We start from the raw sequence: 19,911 nt of genomic DNA, 5'->3' as shown, positions 1-19,911 counted from the left end.
TTTGGCAGTTTGTTTCTGAGCTGGAAGAATCCATTGTGTGGGGGGAGATCTGTGCTGTTCACTTCCTGGATGCTGGATGACTGTATATGAGCAGCAGTGTAATATGAAGATATCCTGTGTAATATAGAGGAGGAGAAGACATAAGTAGTGTAGCAGTAACCTCTGTCCTCAGTGTGGTGTTTTCTCTCTGGGAGAAGATTGTGTGTTTATCTTCAATGTTCTATGGCTGCAGTGTACTCTGGTTGCAGCAGGCTGTGCGTGTGTGCTATGGCTGCAGCAGTCTCTGTGTGTATGTGTATGCTATGGCTGCAGAAGGCTGTGTGTGTGTGTGCTATTGCTGCAGCAGGCTGTTGTGAGTGTGAGAAAGAGGCAGAAAATAAAGGGGGATTCTGGGCAACAGTGAAAAATCCAGAAGGGACAGGGGGGGGGGGGGTTGGTTCATAATAAAGAAGTCCTATTTACCCATCCCCGTGCTCCCACAGTGACCACGCTATATCACCATGTGTGACCTCTCTTATATCACAGAGATCTGGCGTTGTTACCAGTGTTTGTGTGTATGATGAATATTTAGTTAGAAACATAGAAGATTGTCAGCAGGAAAAGACCACCTGCTCCATCTAGTCTAGTTCTGAGTAGTTCAGGACATGGAGGCTGGAGACTGGCTGAATCCACTGCACACACAAGAGAAGCTGCTTTATATCTTTCCTTATGTCCTCAGAAGTCGCCCCAGGATAATGTAGGACATTAGGGAGAAGCTGCTGAGCCAGTGTGATAAATAACTCCCCTGGTATATGATTGGCCATTTATTAAGGAGCAGGAGTCGGGAGTCGGAGTCGGCCCTGATAAAATTCAGGAGACGGAGTCAGAGCTGTGCCTCACCGACTCCACAGCCCTGGTTATAATTGTAGGGCTCGTCAAGTTAAAACATTTCTGCGCATACATTTATTTAGCAAACTTGCCTTCTCCTGAAATGGCCACTGTATCCCTCCCATTGCTGACAACTTGTTGTCTAGGTTAATGATCCCCACTCTGCTCTTGTGTACAGTATATATAGCTATTGTATGCACATATATATATATATATATATATATATATATATATATATATTGTAGGGATCTTCCTGGGGGATGGTGTGGTTTGACACAGTTCACAGCAGACTTGGCTTTGAAAATAATAGCTTGGCGTTTATTTGTGGCATAAACAGTCCAGCAAAATAAATACAGTAACACCGTGCTTTAAGAATAAAACAAAACAACCTGCCCGTCTGGGCACTTACTAATACACAGGTCACCTTTCTGACACTTCCATAGGTGGTATTGCGGGGTATGAATAGGCCCCAGCAGCGACAGTACTCCTTGCTCCCAGGAAACACAGCATGCAGGCTGTTCACCCCTGGCTGAGAGAGTTCCCCTGCAGCTCTGTGAAGCTTTTACCCTGTTGCAGGCTCAACAGGGCACACCTGACTGCAACACCCGAACTGGATCGGGGGGGAAGGGAATGGCAGGTCCCACTACCAACCTACCCACCATTCCAGTAAATCCAGGCCCGGAAAAATGGAAAGAACAACTCAGCAGCATAATACTGCTGAGTGACAGATCTCTCCTGGATTCACCATCTCACCATATGCAGTAGCCTGGGTGAGATGTACCTCCCCTCGAACACTTCTCCAGTGACACTTCTACAATATATATTGTGACAAGGCACAAGGTATGGTGGTCGATGACAGATAGGAGTAGGCTGGATAGAATTGGTCAGTAACCATAGGTTACTGACAGTTTTTTTCTAATTTAGTATACCTGCTTTCAAGCAGTTGTTCCGGGCCGGCTTTTACTGGAGCAGTCTCAGAGTTGGGTGGGATGACTGCTCCCACGTATCCATCCCGGGTTTTCCCTGGCTTATAACAACCAGGAGACTAGGTGAGCTGTGGGTGGTGTGTAACTCCAAGGCTGGAGCTTGTTTGGAGGTTCTGCTGTGTTGGTTCCAGGCAGAGAAGCTGGAGAATCTGCTGTAGCCTAAAAAGAATGTTCTGGTGAGAGAATCCTGTTTTTGTTTAACCCTTTGTGCCTGAAGCAAGGCTATCTTTATGTTATTTGCACCTGCTGAAGAGAAGCTATTTTGTTACTGCTTGGACTTTGTGAAATAAAACCCAGTGATTTTAACTCTGCTGTGTCTGTGATACCTGTGACGGAGCTAACCCCCCCACAAGTGGTGTTTGGATGCGGGCATCTAGCGCTCCCAGAAGAGTCACAGAGAGGTTATAACGACTTTGCATGTCCTGGGTTAAAGCAGTGGCAGGAGTGCAATCAGGATCTCCCAGCATGGAGGAGCTGATAAAACAGTTGGTGCAGGCTAATCAGCAGCAGCAGCAGCAAAACAGCGCTCAGCAGCAGAGAGGCCATGCAGGCCCAACAGGAGACCAATAAACTCCTGCTCCGTCAGCTTGCCGCACTGAACGAGACATCCCAGAGGAAAGAGGAGGCAGCTCCTTCTGGGAAAGAGGACATTGGCAGAACCCGGAAATCGGTCAGGGAGGCGCTACAAAAGATGACACCGGAGGACGATGTTGAGGCCTTTTTGACCATATTTGAAAGAGTAGCAGAGAGGGAAAAATTACCGCCAGAGCAATGGGCGGAGGTCCTTGCGCCTTACCTGACCGGGGAGCCTCAGAAGGCCTATTTTGATTTACCACTACCAGAGGCCAAAGACTACAGCAAACTAAAAGCGGAGATCCTGGCCCGCCTGGGTGTGAACCTGGCTGTCCGAGCCCAACGGGTGCAACACTGGGCATATAATAAAGATAAATTCAGCACGTAGAAATGAAATGGCGGCACTCACCCGACTTATCTTCAATCTTTATTACGGTATATCGTACAACACAAGTCCACTAAGGCATCATACAGGTGAGGGAGGACGCAGGGGGGTGCATACAGCGACGGCCGTTTCGTGCGCAGGCGCACTTCGTCACGGCTAACACACTGGGTGTGTTAGCCGTGACGAAGTGCGCCTGCGCACGAAACGGCCGTCGCTGTATGCACCCCCCTGCGTCCTCCCTCACCTGTATGATGCCTTAGTGGACTTGTGTTGTACGATATACCGTAATAAAGATTGAAGATAAGTCGGGTGAGTGCCGCCATTTCATTTCTACGTGCTGAATTTATCCATGACTATATACTGTGAGCTGAGCACCACCTACATCTTCACTACACACCTCTAGCCTCCCACGAGGTCAGTTAAGTACGCTGAAAGCATAGTGTGAATCAGTACTAGTGCCGGTCTGTGATTTTCTTTTTCTCTGTGGTTGCAATATAATAAAGATAAGCCACCCAGGTCACAAATGTTTGTTTCATCTTGTACAAAAATGGCTACAGCCAGAGTCCTGCACCCCAGCACAGATGGTGGAAAGAGTTGTCATGGACCGGTTCATCCAAACGCTGCCAAGGACCATACAATGCTGGGTTGCCCAGGGAGACCCCCAGTGTGCAGATGACCTGGTGAGCCTGGTGGAAAGATACCAGGCAGTGGAAGTGTCCTATGAGAGACAAGGTGGGGGAAAGTCATCTTCCATGCGTTCCCGAAGTGGTCCAGACCCCTCAAAGAAGTGGCGTATCCGAGACACGGTAGATCCCCAACCTGTCCCAGGGAGGCCGCCTCGCCCCGTAATTTGCTGGAGGTGTCATGGCCAGGGGCATATTGCAGCACACTGCCCTCTGTCTTCAGAACCGATGGACTGCAACGTAGGCCGCCGTGGTTCTTGGTTCGCCTGTCCTGCCTATAGTGCCGTACCTCACCCCAAAGAGGGTCCCCAGGTCTGTCAGGTAACGGTAAATGGGGTTGCAGTGTTTGGCCTTTTAGACTCGGGAAGTTTGGTGACCCTACTAAGGGCCACACTCCCACATGTGCTTGTTCCTGGGAAGCGGGTGGGGGTACAGTGTATCCATGGGGACAATAAAGACTATCCGGTTGCCCAGGTCACCATATCTGTGAAGCAGACCACCATATCCCATACTGTGGGAATTGTCAAAGGTCTAATGTACCCCATAATCGTGGGAAGAGACTTTCCGTTGTTTTGGGACTTGTGGGGCAAGGCCTTAGACTCTAAAGCAATCATTAATAAAACTGTTGATGTGTATGATGGGGTCACACGTGAATTTCCTCTGACTGTGTTAGTGGGGACTGAGGATGAGGAATCGTCCTCTGAAACTAATATCCCTGATCTAGCAGTGTCCCGAGAAAATTTTGGGACTGCTCAGCTCAGGGATCTGACATTAAAGAGTGCCATGGGAAATGTCACTGTGATAAATGGTGTTCCCCAAGAACCAGGTGCAGACCAAAGGTTTCCTTATTTTGCTATGAATAATGACCTGCTCTATCGTGTACATAAAATAAGGGATGAGGTGGTAGAGCAACTGCTGGTACCAGGCCCATATAGACGGATGGTGTTGGACATGGCCCACTCCCATGTGTTGGGAGGTCACTTGGGTGTAGATAAGACCCAGGAGCGTATTTTGCAAAGATTTTATTGGCCAGGATGTTACAGGGAGATAGCAAATTTTTGTCAGTCATGTCCAACCTGCCAAATAACCGCTCCGGTCTCTCATTTCCGTAGCCCATTAGTACCCCTGCCCATCATAGAAACACCATTTGAGCGCATAGCCATGGACATTGTAGGCCCGTTAGTCAAATCTGCTAGAGGCCACCAATACATTTTGGTTATCCTGGACTATGCTACACGATACCCAGAGCCCGTACCCTTAAGAAATGCCTCATCAAAATGTATTGCCCGAGAATTGGTCCATATTTTTTCCAGGACAGGGCTGCCTAAAGAGGTCTTGACCGATCAGGGAACACCCTTCATGTCACGGGTTATGAAAGAATTATATAAAGTCCTGAATATAAAGCAACTACGAACATCAGTATACCATCCACAGACTGATGGGTTAGTAGAGCGTTTTAATAAGACGCTGAAGGCTATGTTAAGAAAGGCTGTAGAGAAAGATGGGCGAGATTGGGACTGTCTGATACCCTATCTATTATTCTCTATAAGGGAAGTCCCTCAAGCCTCCACAGGGTTTTCACCCTTTGAACTCTTGTACGGACGACACCCTCGAGGGTTACTGGATGTAGCTAAAGAGACCTGGGAAAGCGAGGCAACGCCATATAAAAGCATAATAGAGCATGTTGCACAAATGCAAGAAAGAATAGCAAATGTTATGCCAATAGTAAAGGCCCATCTTCTCCATGCTCAAGAAGCCCAAAGTAGGGTATATAACAGAACGGCCAGGATTAGACAGTTTCACCCTGGGGATCGGGTACTTGTACTGGTACCCACAGTGGAAAGTAAATTCCTTGCGAAGTGGCAGGGACCGTTTGAAGTCCTTGAAAAAGTAAATGAGGTTAATTACAAAATACACCAGCCAGGTAAAAGGAAGCCCATCCAGGTATATCATGTAAACCTCCTAAAACCCTGGAAAGATAGGGATTCTATAGACACACCTTGTTTCCTTACTCAGCCAGAGGTGGGTTTCCAAGATGTCACTATTGCTGACACCCTTTCACCGTCTCAGAAACAGCAATGTAGGGAACTCTTAGAACAGAATAAGGATCTTTTCTCTGAGCTACCTGGTCTCACCTCCGTGATTGAGCATGAGATTGTCACAGACCCTCATATTAGGGTAAACCTAAAACCTTATAGAATACCTGAGGCCCGTAGACAAGTGGTTTCCCAAGAGGTAGAACGAATGCTAAAGTTGGGTGTTATAGAAGAGTCTAAGAGTGGGTGGTCAAGCCCAATAGTCTTAGTGCCAAAACCAAGTGGGGAGTGGCGCTTCTGCAACGACTATAGAAAGCTAAATGAGGTCTCCAGTGTGGATGTCTACCCGATGCCACGGGTGGATGAACTCATCGAAAGGCTAGGTCCAGCCCGGTACATCACCACCTTGGACCTCACAAAAGGGTATTGGCAAATCCCCCTGTCTAAGGAGGCCAAGGAAAAGACTGCCTTTTCCACCTCGGAGGGATGCTACCAATACACCAGAATGCCTTTTGGGTTGCAGGGAGCTCCTGCCACATTTCAAAGGGCGATGGATCGCATACTGATCCCTCACAAGAAGTATGCCGCTGCGTACCTAGATGACATTGTGATATTTAGCTGTGACTGGGGAAGTCATCTAGAAAAACTACAGGCAGTCTTAGATGCCCTAAGGAGAGCGGGATTTACCATCAACCCCCAAAAATGTGCGGTTGGGATGGAAGAGGCCAAATATCTGGGGTACATTGTAGGTAGAGGCTTAATTAAACCTCAGATTAACAAGGTCGAAGCCATACAGAATTGGCCCCGCCCACTAACAAAAAACAAGTAAGGGCATTCTTGGGTATCGTAGGCTACTACAGACGGTTTGTCCCAGACTTTGCCACAATAGCAGCTCCATTAACTGAATTCACAAAAGGGACCCAGTCAGTTATGGTTAAATGGTCACCGGAGGCTGAGAGAGCCTTTAATGAACTAAAACTTGCCTTATGCAAGCAGCCAGTCTTGGTAGCACCCGATTTCTCTAAGGAATTTGTGGTCCAGACGGATGCGTCCGATGTAGGCCTGGGTGCAGTAATGTCCCAGGACATAAATGGAGAAGAGCACCCAGTTATGTATCTCAGCCGTAAACTTTCCCCAGCCGAAAAAAATTACTCCATTGTGGAAAAGGAGTGCCTGGCCATTAAGTGGGCATTGGATTCCCTTAAGTATTACCTACTGGGCAGAAGGTTTAAGTTGGTTTCTGATCATGCCCCACTGAAATGGATGAGAATGAAAAAGGGGAATAATGCCAGGATAACACGCTGGTTTCTGGCATTACAAGATTATTGTTTCAATGTGGAACATAGAGCAGGTAAATTGCATGGTAATGCAGATGCCCTGTCAAGGGTACACTGCCTGCTGGTTGAAAGTGCCCAGCCCCACGGCTTTGGGCAGAGGGGGGGGGGGGTATGTGACAAGGCACAAGGTATGGTGGTCGATGACAGATACGTGTCACCGTGGTTCAAGGCCTCGGTGGAGTAGGCCGGACAGAATTGGTCAGTAACCATAGGTTACTGACAGTTTTTTTCAAATTTAGTATACCTGCTTTCAAGCAGTTGTTCCGGGCCGGCTTTTACTGGAGCAGTCTCAGAGTTGGGTGGGATGACTGCTCCCACGTATCCATCCCGGGTTTTCCCTGGCTTATAACAACCAGGAGACTAGGTGAGCTGTGGGTGGTGTGTAACTCCAAGGCTGGAGCTTGTTTGGAGGTTCTGCTGTGTTGGTTCCAGGCAGAGAAGCTGGAGAATCTGCTGTAGCCTAAAAAGACTTTTCTGGTGAGAGAATCCTGTTTTCGTTTAACCCTTTGTGCCTGAAGCAAGGCTATCTTTATGTTATTTGCACCTGCTGAAGAGAAGCTATTTTGTTACTGCTTGGACTTTGTGAAATAAAACCCAGTGATTTTAACTCTGCTGTGTCTGTGATACCTGTGACGGAGCTACCCCCCCCACAATATATATATATATATATATATATATATATATACTACAACTCATTACATCTACATTATAGCTATACATACACCAGCCCGACCACTGCTTTTACAGCAGAGAGGTGGTTGGTAACCTAGACAATGTGCATGTTTGCTAAATTAATGTATTTGCAAAAACATTTAACTTGACAATCCCTACAACTTTACCTATGTCTATGGGGGTGGAGGGTAAAGCTGTAGCCAAACTCCTCTGGCACTAGTTTATACTTCCTAGAAGAGGGTCACACCTGACATACGTGGCTTAACCTGCCTGCCTTAAGTGTATAGGTATCCTTAGATCAGAAGTGCCAAACTTGCAACCCTTCAACTGTTGCAAAACTACAGTTTCCATCATGCTTGGACGGCCAAAGCTTTAGCTGTCCAGGCATCATTAGAATTGCAGTTTTACAACTGCAGGAAGGTCAAAATGTGACACATGTGCCTAATAGTGCTTTTAGACATAGAGATTAATATTAAAAAATCTGCAATAATGATCATTATTTAGCTGCTATCTGACATTTTAAATACAGTTAACAATCAACATTTCCTAAAATCGCCGCTGGTCACTCGATATTCCGCCAATCGCTTTGTCTAAGCAGTCATTTGCAGATTCAGGCCATGTTCACATGGCATAAGAAACTGGCCGTTCCGTGACCTGCAGTAGCGGCTGAATTTGGATGTGGGCACATCAGAGTGCGCCCGCGTTCAGAATTCCCGGCTGCTCACAATGGAGGATGAGGCCCATTGTGTGAACTGAAAGGGTTTTCTGCGGTCGATATACACTGAATAGTCATGTCAGTTGCCTGCGAAGCAGCTAGGGATCCCTGCTGGAGTGTATACTATGGGGGAGATTTATCAAAGGGTGTAAAATTTTGACTGGTGCAAACTACCCACAGCAACCAATCACAGCTCAGCTTTAGGCAGTGCTGAAAGGAAAGCTGAGCTGTGATTGGTTGCTTTGGGCAGTTTGCACCAGTCTAAATTTTACACCCTTTGATAAATCTCCCCCTATGTGTATACACTCTGGCCGGGATTCTATGCTTTCACATACAATGTGTGTGCTATATAAACCATAGCCAATCACTGGCGAACAGGACAGTGCCACAGCCAGTGATTAGCTAAGCAGCCTGTCACTGCACAGGTGGATTCAGAAGAGCTATCGGTGAGCAGAGAAAAGCTAGAAGGACACCAGGGAACCTGGAGAGGCAAGTATAAAGTTTATTGTTTTACTTTACACATCCCTCAGCCACTATAACGCGTAGTGATGCGCAGCCGATGGCTGGTGATTTTTAAAGAGGACCTGTCACCCCCCGTGCCGGGGTGACAGGCTCCCGACCCCCCGTTAGAGCCCCCTATACTCACGTGATCCCGCCGGGTCCCGCTTCCTGATCCAGTCGGGTCACGGAGATATGAACGCCCGAAGCCCGGCACGCGTGCTCACAGGAGAGTCCGATGCCCATAGAGAATGACGGAGCATCGGACTCCCCATTCATTCTCTATGAGCGTCGGACTCTCCTGTTAGGGGGCTCTAACTGGGGGTCGGGAGCCTGTCACCCCGGCACGGGGGGTGACAGGTCTCCTTTAAGCATGTTTAAAGACAACAATCAGTCGATGATCATTTCTTCGGTCGATCGCTGTCTCTACTACACAGATCGATAATCTACTGAATCGTCAGATTATTGCTCCGTGAAATAGGGCCTTAAGTCTGTTATTATTCATTGTTTTTGTAATGTTCTTTGTGTTTTCTTTGTTACTGTTTATATTCTAAATTGCTGAATAGATTTCCAGATCAGACATCCATATAGCCCAGGGGTAGGGAACCTTGGCTCCTGATTATAGCCTCTTATTGTACTTATTAGAAGGTAATTTCAGAAATGACACAGCAAATACACAAGCTATAGTAATAATAAATCAATAAAGCTTTATTATTTTAGGAAAATGTATACTTGTGTTCTGTATTTTCTTCTTATTTAAAGTAAGCCAGCATTTACCCCTCAAAAAACCCAAAACATGTTTTATTTTCTTGTAATGAAACCGAGAATTCATTTGGTTATTATGCGTAATGGTAGTGGGAGATTCAGGCAGACGATAGACAAGAACAGATGTGAATGCAATCCACTCTTTACTAATGGTGTGTTTACACAGAGCGCCGGGTACATTTTCTAGTTTTTTATATAAAAGGCTGTTCTGAGACTTTTGACAGAAAGGGCAAATGGGGGAAACCAAAAGAACAGTAAAGCACATCTTTTGTCGGAAGAGCATAGTAAAACCCACTAGGAATCTTGCTTAGGGTTCTGCTGCCGTCTATGGGATAGGGTCGAATTGCTGATTTTTTTTTTTATTACATTTTATCTAAAAAAAAATGTAATAGGTTTAAAATTGCTCTATTACCGTCTCTATAAGGCGTTTATTTTTTGGTCTATGGGGCTATTTGAGGTGTCATTTTTTTGAGCCATGATCTGTACTTTTTATTGGTAGCTTGGTTGCGTATATGCAACTTTTTGATCACTTTTTATAAAAATTTTTCCGGATTTTTCCATTTTTCTTAGACTACTAGAGATGGCGTTTTAAAGCCATTTAAATGCAGATGATAGCAGCTGGGAGTCAATGCATGACCCCTCTCTGAATCCCCCTAGCGGCACTATGACGCCCCCTTACATCATGGGTCATGAAGGAGTTAAACATCCTTTCAAGGGATAAAAAATTTTTGGCTCATGGGGCTCATTATTACTCAAATCGAGCATTGAAAAATACTCAACTCGAAGCATTTAAGTATCACGCATTTAAGTGCTCGCTCAACACCACAGCTGAAGAGTCCATAGCATTTTATAAACCTGTTCAGCATATGTGCAAGTGCTTGTCTACAGTGAACACAATGTGAATACTCCTCTAACACTTCTTTTGGAATGAAAAAAATAAATGATTTTGGTAACATTAACACCATAATATTTTTCACTTTTGCTCTATACATTTACATTATCTGTACTACACTTCATAATACATTAGTGCTATCTAAATACGGATCAATAGATTGGCTGCCATGAATAAACCTTTCAAGGTTAAAATCCCCTTAATGGTGCTGATTGGAAATAGTAAAATATGGATAGTGCTGTTAGATAAGATGGGAGCCGCCTCTGGCAACACCAGCAGCAAGTTACAAAACCCTGAAGGGAGAAAAGTTATAAAAGCCTGAAGACAAAAGTTACAAAACACTGGAAAAGCAAGTTATAAAACCCTGCGCACACCCCCAGTGATGTCTGCACGTGAGGGCGGTGGGAGATGACTCCATGCCTTACTTAACTGCCCTTTTTTTAATGTTATGTAAGCCCCCTGCGCCCCCTCCCCCAATCTGCAGCCTATAAGAGTAGCTGAGCTGCGCCATACAGCTATCCACAGACATGGAGGGAAGGAGTGCTCTGTTCCTGGGGCTGCTCTCTGTAATTGGGATTGCAGTAACTGCCCAAGCGTCTGATGTCTCCGACCACAACCAGCGGCCTGCGTTTTGTGGTGACAATGACTGTCCAAAGTACCAGGTGGTGAATCAATATGAAGTAAGTATTGGGGGCGGATTAATAATAATGCAGATTATAGTCCTTGCTCGGTGCCTGCATCCATTATATCACTTTCATAGCTATGCATTCACTTACTAGTTAAAATGTAAACTAACACTGTGCTGTATGACGTGCATGTATCTGTTGCCAGAATAGTGTGACTGTCTGTAGAGCAGCCACTGCTACATGACAGGTCTGTGCCCTACAAAATCTGCTTAGTCATCCAGTGGAGTTTAACCCTCTCTGATATGGTGGTATAGCTAAGTTGATGAGCTGTTAGGCTGGGTTCACACTATATTTTTTGCATTTTTTTTATCAGTTTTTGCAAAAAATGATGAAAAAAGTACGCATTTGTGTGCATCAGTTTTGATCTGTTTTTCCATTGACTTCCATTATAAAAAAAAAGCGTATCGAAACTTTTTTTTTAATGGACACGCAAATGAGGTCGACTAAGTTTTTGTGTACAATAAACTTTTTTTTTTTTTTTTTTTTTTTTTACCTAGAGACCCACATGAGATTTTTTTTTTTTTTTTTTTTTGTGCCACTAACTGTACTTTGCAATGACAGGCTTAATTTCTGCATAAAAGTATGCAGAGGGGGGCTGTATGGTCCCCCTCTGAACGCCCTTGGTTGTTAAGGAGTTAATAAAGAACTGGAATATATTTTTATTGCTTTTAATCTATATGTGCTTATTGGGGATTACATTAGGTGTCTAGCTTGTATACAATAGGCTTTAGGCAATAGGCATTGGATTGTAAAAGGTTAAACTAGCAATTTAATGGTTTCCAGCTGGAATGTTTAAAGTAAACATTTTTAGAGCTGGCCCCTTAGGGCAGCAAAATATGTCATGACACATGGGGAAATTAAAAAATACCTTATTAAATCTACACTTTAAATTTAGGGTGCATTCACACGTGTAGGATCTGCAACTTCAAATGTGCATCATTAAATCTGCTGCAGGTCCTGTACGTGTGAAACAAGTCTTAAGGCCCTATTCCACAGAACGATTATCGGCCGATATCATGTCGACTGATCGATGCGTTGTTTGTCTTTCAAGCATATTGAAAGACTAACTACTTATACGGCAACAATCTGCTGCCGTCGCTCTGTGGAATAGGAGCAGCGGCAGAAGACCGCTTCTGTATGCTATGGGCCGCCCGGACGATCTAGCGATCACCCTTGCAGCCTCCCCACGGACCCCCCGGACTCACCCACTCGCTGCTGCCACATGAGATAGCAGCAGTGAGCGGGGAACGAGCGCTAATAACGCTCGTTTGCTCCTGTCAGTCGGCCCGTGGAATAGGGCCTTTAGGGTCTATTGACATGTACGGTATCCACCAGATTTGATGCCTCAGATATCAACAAAACTAAATGTCTGAACACAGCAGCAAATATGCTCACACAACGTTTTGAGGCGAAAATATGGCCGTATATCATGCTTTTAATTTACGGTTGTAATTATCAAAATAGGGCCTCAAAAACTCTTGTGTGAATAGAGCCTAAAGGTCTGTCAATCTGTAAGGGCAAAGATGCACATGGTGTCTGTACTATCTGCATTCTTAATCGTTAGAAGCTGGGTCAGGGATGGGAAGGGGAGAGAGATGTTGAAGATTGGGAGCTTGGAAACACCTCTTGACACTTCACATAGGAGAATAAAAACCTTTTACTACACTCAAGAGATGCAGACACATGGTATCTTTCATATATCTGTCTGCACTTCCAAACAGTTACTTAGCAGTTTGGAAGATTACTGTCCACTAACAAATTCCCCATTAAAGGGGTTATCAAGTACTACAAAAACATGGCCACTTCCCCCCCTCTGTCACCAGTTCAGGTGTGGCTTGCAATTAAAGGTGTTATGCAATGCAGCGCTACAAAAACATGGCCACTTTCCCCCTACTGTTGTCTCCACACTGGGTGGGGTTTTGAAACTCAATTCCATTGAAGTAAATGGAGCTTAATTGCAAACCACACCTGAACTGAAGACAAGAGAGGGGGGAAAAGTGGCCATGTTTTTGTAGCACTGGATACCCCCTTTAAGGCTAGGTTCACACATTTTTGCAGTCAGTTTAACATATATGGTTTATGAAATCAAATGGATGCAATTGTGTGCATAATAAAAGTAAGCATTTAAAAAAAAAAAACACAAATCTGTTACAGACTGCAAAAACGCAGTGTGTACTGTAAGAATTTTAAATGATTTGCTCAAATGACATAAGAATATGTCTATAGAAACTGAGAATCCCCCTTAAAGGGGTAGTGCGGCGGTAAACAATTATTCACAGAATAACAGTTATACAACTTTGTAATGTCTGTGAACCCGGAAGTGTGGTGCGCTATACATACCTGTCACGTGCCGACTCTTCTCCGATCTTCAGTCAGCGATGTAGTCTTCGGACGAATCCCTCCGTTCGTCCTGAGTGCCGGCCGCCCTCTGCCTCGTCATCGGCTGCTCAGCCGCGATTGGCTGAGCATAACTGTGCTGAGCATCTGATGATGCTGAAGAGGGCGGCCGGCACTCAGGACGGACGGAGGGATTCGGCCGAAGACGACATCGCTGACTGAAGATCGGAGAAGAGTCGGCACGTGACAGGTATGTATAGCGCACCACACTTCCGGGTACACGGGTGGGGGTGGTGGGACACGGGGAAGGGGGCCATTCACAGACATAACATACACATTACAAAGTTATACAACTTTGTAATGTGTTATTCTGTGAATAATTGTTTACTGCCGCACTACCCCTTTAATAGAAAGTGGTGATACAACCTAGCCTCTGCCTGATTCTCTCCCCCCCCCCCCCCCCCCCCCTTTTTTTTTTTTTTTTTTTTTGAACCCTGTATGTACCACCAGTCTATGGCATGGATGACTTTATGGTGACTTGGGTACTATGACTATTGCATGCTTGTAATTTATTAGTGTGAAGAAATATTTATGGCCTGCATAACTAAAGCATAATCTGACAATAATTCATTGTATTCTAACCAAGTTTTTACATTTTCAGGGATTTGAACTTCGCCAGTATGATGCATCCCGTTGGGTGACAACCGACATGGAACAGGATATGTTTGGCTTTGGGATGGTGAAAAGTTTCAGACGTCTGTTTAAGTATATCAATGGCTCAAATGCCGAAGGTATGTTTGCCCTTATTACTATAGCTAGTTTTGGGGCATAAGAGGCTGCTATTACCATCTAGAGCACTGTTAATTTTAATCTGTCATTTTAGTTGATGGCTATAGTGGGGGGGGGGGGACTGATAATCATGCATCGGGGGGGGGGGGGGGGGGGGGGGGGGAACTGATTATCATGTACCTCTGTAGTTAACATGCATCCCTCTGCCTGGGGGCCTACTTAGGCCTCAGATGGGTTTTGCCATAACACCTTCTTGCTGAATCCTTTAGTCCTTTGTGTAATGGTGTTTACACAGATTTATCTTTTTAAGCCAAAGCCAGGAACAGACTATAAACAGGGAACAGGTCATAGAGAAAAGTTTGAGATTTCACCTCTTTTCAAATCCATTCCTTGCTTTGGCTTCAAAAATCTGTCAGATAAATCTGTCTGTGTAAACACTAGAGATGAGCGAACCTCGAGCATGCTCGATCCGAACCCAAACTTTCGGCATTTGATATGCGGTGGCTGCAGGGGCGGATTAACTTTACCATAGGCCCGGGGCTGTTTAACAAGCCTTGGCCCTCCACCCCACTGTAACTATGGCAGCACTAGTGTGATGTTCACAGTATGGGATACAAAATGTCATGATGCCTTTTTTTGTGTAAAAAAGCAGTGAAATTCATGCCGGAACTGTAGTAAGGGATAATACACCACTGAAAGTCTGTCTGGGTGGCCATGGGACCCCAAGAAGCTCAGGGCCCCGGGCTACCGCCCGAAATGGACTTATTATAATCCACTACTGGGTGGCTGCTGAAGTTGGATAAAGCCTTAAGGCTATGTGGAAAACATGGATAGTCATTGGCTGTATCCATGTTTTCCAGACAACCTTAAAGCTTTATCCAAGTTCAGCATCCACTGCTAATCAAATACCAAACGTTCGGGTTCGGATGGACCCGAACCCAGTTCGCTCATCTCTGGTAAACACTCCATATGGGTGACTGCTATTTAAAGTGTATATATAGTTTAAGGGGAATTTAGGTTAATAAAGGGTTAACCTTGTTGAATCCCCACCCATAATCTCAGCTTGTTCTATTACATGAATTGGTCTGTTAGTCAGAATGTGCTGCAGACAGACACCCTGAAGCTGCTGAAAATCCTCACTTTCTGGTCCACTCTTTAGTTCCTCTGTCCTCTCCCTGTCCTCTCCCTAACTTCTCAGACAGGTCACATGTTGCCAGGAAAGCTGTAACACCTTATCTATAACCCTGCCCACCACTGACCTCACACAGTTACCTGGTCAACAGCAGTGAAACAGCCTCTCCTGAGTAGTATAGGGGAAAGGAGACACTGTTTCATCTGTTTCTCAGACATGAGTGGTGTAAACGTCAGAAAAGTCACACATTCCAATAAAGACAAGATAATAAATTCCCCCCTATTGTCTGTGCGAAGCAGATGGTGCTAGTGGTGGCCATATACTACAAGACTTGGGTGCAATACAAAGATGTAGTTTCCCGGTTGGGTGCCATGATGTAAAACTAGGATCATATGTAAAAGTTTGAATCTGGGACTAGGAGCAGTGTGGACAAGTTCTAAAGCTGTCATACAATTGGAGAGGGATCAGTGAGTGTCCCTATTTGATTTTTGTGCATTTAATTTTATTTTTTTATGGGATTGCTGGAGCTTCCCTTTAAGAAACAATGTTGTGCAATGCACGTATGTCTTTTTGGTGCTTTTGGAATAAAGGGGCTATCCAGCGCTACAAAAACATGGCCACTTTTCCCCCACTGTTGTCTCCAGTTCTGGTGCAGTTTGCAATTAAGCTCCATTTACTTCAATGGAACTGAGTTTCAAAACCCCACCCAATCTGGAGACAACAGTAGGGGGAAAGTGGCCATGTTTCTGTAGCACTGGATAACTCCTTTAATATGTATGTGGCAACATAGTGGCATGTGTCTTTAGTAACAAGTGCCTTTCCTGTCGGTTTTCCTTTTTAGGGCTGAATATTAAAATGACTGTACCTGTGCTGATAAATGTGCCATTGAAAACCCCGACTGTTAAATCCTCAATGTCTTTCTATATATCAAATGAAGTGGAAAATCCTCCACAACCTACGGACCCTGAAGTTTACCTGGAGAACTTTCCACCATTTTCTGTATATGTTAAGTAAGTCTCTACCCGTTCAGTCTAAACCATAGAGAATTCTAAGGGTTTGTCCACATGTAGCAGATATACTGTGGTGTCTTTAGCAGCGGAAAATCTGCACAAAATTTGTGCAGATTTTCTGTGCAAAATTTATGATTTAAAGATTTTTTTTTTTTTTTTTTTTTTCCTGTTGCTCATATGTGTTTTAATTCTTTTTAAGGCCTTTTGGAGGATATGCTGTTGGTTTCATCTATTCCTCACAAGCTAAAGCCCTAGCAAAAGACCTGAAGGCTCATGATCTGGATTTCAATGATGCATACGTCGTACGTGCTGGCTACAATGATCCTTTTACATTATTCAATCGCCACAATGAAGTGTGGTACATTGCAACAAAGTAAATTCATTCAAGCACTGGGGAATTATTATTAACCAATCTATTGCCCTGATAGGGACCCCTGTGCCTCCTGTGGTAATATTTGCTAACAAGTTGCCCCCCAAGACTTCTGTTCTGAGGCTAACTGGTAAAGAATAGTGATTTTTCAGGGCTGTAGCGAATGGTTCCACCTTTGAATTTACCATTATCTTATGTATGTAGCACCTGCTCACTTTGTTTTGTATGGCTAAACAATTTTGTAAGATTAAAATATTATTTGTAGACTGTGGCTATTGTGAGTATATACGTGAATGGGTTATAAATTCTGCCTGCACCAATCGGACCACTAAAGCCAGTGATGGGTGAAGCAGTAAACTTTCATCCTGTGACAGTGGTATTGGTCAGGGGGGTGGGATATATTGGCAGTTAATGAACTCTATTCTTAAAGGGAATGTGAAATCAGAAAATTAAAACAAATGTTGGTGCCATTTTTTTCCATTTTACTATCTAGATTAAAATCCTGAGATCATACAGTTTTCTCTCACCACTGGGGCAAAAAAATGTGACATGACACTACTTTCAGCGTATAGCGGAATACGCCGGCCCATAGAATGGTGTCTATGGGGCCGGCAGAAAGATGATGGACATGTCCGCGAGAATTCCGTAGTGTGAACCCGCCATAACTGTGGAACAACCCCTTCAAAGGTCAGAGGACTCTCTCTCCCCTTGAGATGACTGTAAGACTGACCTGTCTATTGTGGTCTATTTTCATAAGTCTTGCTGTAAAGCATGTCACCAAATGCTGTTAAAAACAGCTCTGGCAAGATGGCAGCCTTCATAAGGCTATGTTCTCACACAGTATTTTTACTCAGTATTTTGCAACCAAAACAAGGAGTGGATTGAAAACAGATGCTATGCTCACACTGTTTGAACATTCTTTCTGTTTTCAATCCACTCCTGGTTTTGGTTGCAAAATACTGTGTGGGAACATGTGGGGCATGCTTTTGTAGCACTGGATAACCCCTTTAAGAAGTTGGATGCAGCCCTAGGGAGGGCCAGTTTTAGACAAACTGTGGCCTCCTCCTGTTCAGACTTGCCAGTAAATCTGGTGTCTTTTCCAGGGGGGTGGGGGGTATGGTGGTATTGGTCAGGTCTGGTATTGCGTGAAGATGGTGCGTCTTCAGGTTTAGTGCCTAGGGCAGCAGCAGCTGTTAATACAGCCCTGGCCCTGGGCAAAACTAAAGTGGGGCCCTAAAAATGCATACGTACATCCAGCAGGTATTGTGCATAGTGTGCAGCAGCATATCCCCAGGCGCAAGTTTTTATGCAAAAAAATTGCACATGTTAAATTAAGTTTGTAAGCCTCACTCAAAAGGCTAGAGCAAAAACTCGTGGTGCGTTTGCACAGAGATTTATCTGACAGATTTTGGAAGCCAAAGCCAGTAACAGACTATAAACTGAGAACAGATCATAAAGGAAAGACAGATTTCTCCTTTTCAATCCAGTCCTGGCTTTGGCTTCCAAAATCAGATAAATCTGTGTAAATCGAGTTTGCTCATTCCTGTGCAATTAAGTTAGTGCATGCAACTTATCAACACAATGACCCATTACTACCTCCGATGGAGACTTACACATATATATACACAGTAGAATGTACAGTACTCAGCATGCCCATCCCACATACATAGAACAATACAGATAGACAACATCACCAACACAGCACTGCAGTGTACACAAACACAGCATACTTATCCAGCTGGGTGCAGTCTACAAGGGGTTAACTCAGCAGGCTGATTTAATGTGGCTGAGGTCTGGCTGTCTTAAGGCCCTGTTCCACGGAACGATTATCGGCCGATAATCATCCTGTGGAATTGACAGCAACATCTTTCATGTCGGCTGATTGTTGCGTCGTTTTGTCTTTCAACATGGTTGAAATACAAACGACTGATCTGCTGCCATCGGAATAGGAGCGTTGGCAGAAGATGCTGCTGTATCCTATGGGCTGCCCGAACAATAAGCGATTCCCCGGGCAGCCCTGTGGAATAGGGCCTGTGGAATAGGGCCTCTACTTGTGTGCAGAGGTTTGCACGATATTGTCCGTCCCTCCTTCCTGTCGTTCCGACTGCTGCTGATAGAAAGCTGCAGAGCATCACATGCACATGAGGGGACAGGAGGTGGGTCGGATGTTTCTTAAGGTGGCGCTGGCAGCACACACTGTTGAGCTCAGTGCTGTATAAAGTAAAACCTCGGCAGCAATTAGCTTCAGCCAGATTTACTTTTAGATGGTCCAAGCTTCTGCCAGCAAGCCCCTGCCCCAATCAAAGGACATTACAGAACCTGCAGGGGCCCCTTTGATGATGGGGGCCCTGGGCAATTGCCCTGTTTCCCCCCCCCCCCCCCCCCCCCAATGCCAGCCCTGGCCCTAGGGAGTCTGGCGAAAACATTGTAACAGCTTTTGGCTGTTTCCATGTTTTTAACCCAGACTCCCTAGGGTTGCATCCAATGTCAGCCACAGGTATTCAAATGCAAAACGATTGGACTCGAGCATGCTTATGTTGTGGTCATATCTAACAGATACTTACATGAAAGGCACAATGTGTCTCATGGTCCAAATGGCTATATAACAGTATCAGTAGTTTGGAACATGGAGCTAACCGATTCCCTTTTAAACACTAGCAAACGTCTGCTAATCTGTACTCTGGATCACTAAATCAATGTACCTTCTAATATCAACATTTTTTATGTCCACTTAGAATGGTGCTCAATAGTTAGCATTAGAGAAGAGCGAACCTGCCGAGGTTCGGGTTCATATGAACCAGAACTCTGGGCTTCTGACTGCCGCTGTCTGCCCGCTCTGTGGAGAGGGTGGATACAGCCGGAGGACCGCCAGTTTTCCAGGCGGTCCTTAGGCTGTATCCACCCTCTCCACGGAGCGGGCAGTCAGAAGCCCAGAGTTCTGGTATATACGAACCCGAACCTTGGCAGGTTCGGTCATCTCTAGTTAGCATGTCGTTTTAGGCTATGTTCCCACAAAGTATTTTTGGTCAGTGTTTTGAAACTAAAATCAGGAGTGGATTAAAAACACAAAGGGAGATTAATTAATCAAACATGGTGTAAAGTGAAACTGGCTCAGTTGCCCCTAGCAACCGATCAGATTCCACCTTTCATTTTCCAAAGAGTCTGAGGAATGAAAGTG

The 19,911-nt window shown here is 44.9% G+C and overlaps 2 protein-coding genes across 2 annotated transcripts in view; both read left to right on the top strand.

The window, feature by feature from the left end:
• The first annotated feature begins 10,889 nt into the window (after nt 1-10,889).
• Nucleotides 10,890-16,997, top strand: LOC138773982 (heme-binding protein 2-like). Its single transcript, XM_069954511.1, has 4 exons — nt 10,890-11,089; nt 14,094-14,223; nt 16,195-16,363; nt 16,563-16,997. The coding sequence occupies exons 1-4, from the start codon at nt 10,937-10,939 to the stop codon at nt 16,738-16,740; spliced, it is 630 nt and encodes a 209-aa protein (XP_069810612.1). The 5' UTR covers nt 10,890-10,936; the 3' UTR covers nt 16,741-16,997.
• Nucleotides 16,998-17,345: 348 nt separating this feature from the next.
• LOC138773899 (heme-binding protein 2-like) overlaps nt 17,346-19,911 on the top strand; it is a 29,998-nt gene continuing 27,432 nt past the window's right edge. The window contains exon 1 of the mRNA XM_069954375.1: nt 17,346-17,420. The gene's annotated coding sequence lies outside the window, so the exon portion shown is untranslated. The remainder of the gene's footprint in view (nt 17,421-19,911) is intronic.

Source organism: Dendropsophus ebraccatus, chromosome 15 (genome assembly GCF_027789765.1).
Source record: "Dendropsophus ebraccatus isolate aDenEbr1 chromosome 15, aDenEbr1.pat, whole genome shotgun sequence".
NCBI classification, from domain to species: Eukaryota; Metazoa; Chordata; class Amphibia; order Anura; family Hylidae; genus Dendropsophus; species Dendropsophus ebraccatus.
Note: the sequence above shows the minus strand (reverse complement) of the source record. Positions and strands in the feature narration are given on the sequence as shown.

Excerpts from the sequence above, each read along its gene's own strand:
- LOC138773982 (XM_069954511.1), top strand. The coding sequence starts at position 10,937 with ATGGAGGGAAGGAGTGCTCTGTTCCTGGGGCTGCTCTCTGTAATTGGG. Across the intron at positions 14,224-16,194 it reads CAATGGCTCAAATGCCGAAG|GGCTGAATATTAAAATGACT; the intron begins GTATGTTTGCCC and ends TTTCCTTTTTAG. Across the intron at positions 16,364-16,562 it reads CCATTTTCTGTATATGTTAA|GCCTTTTGGAGGATATGCTG; the intron begins GTAAGTCTCTAC and ends ATTCTTTTTAAG.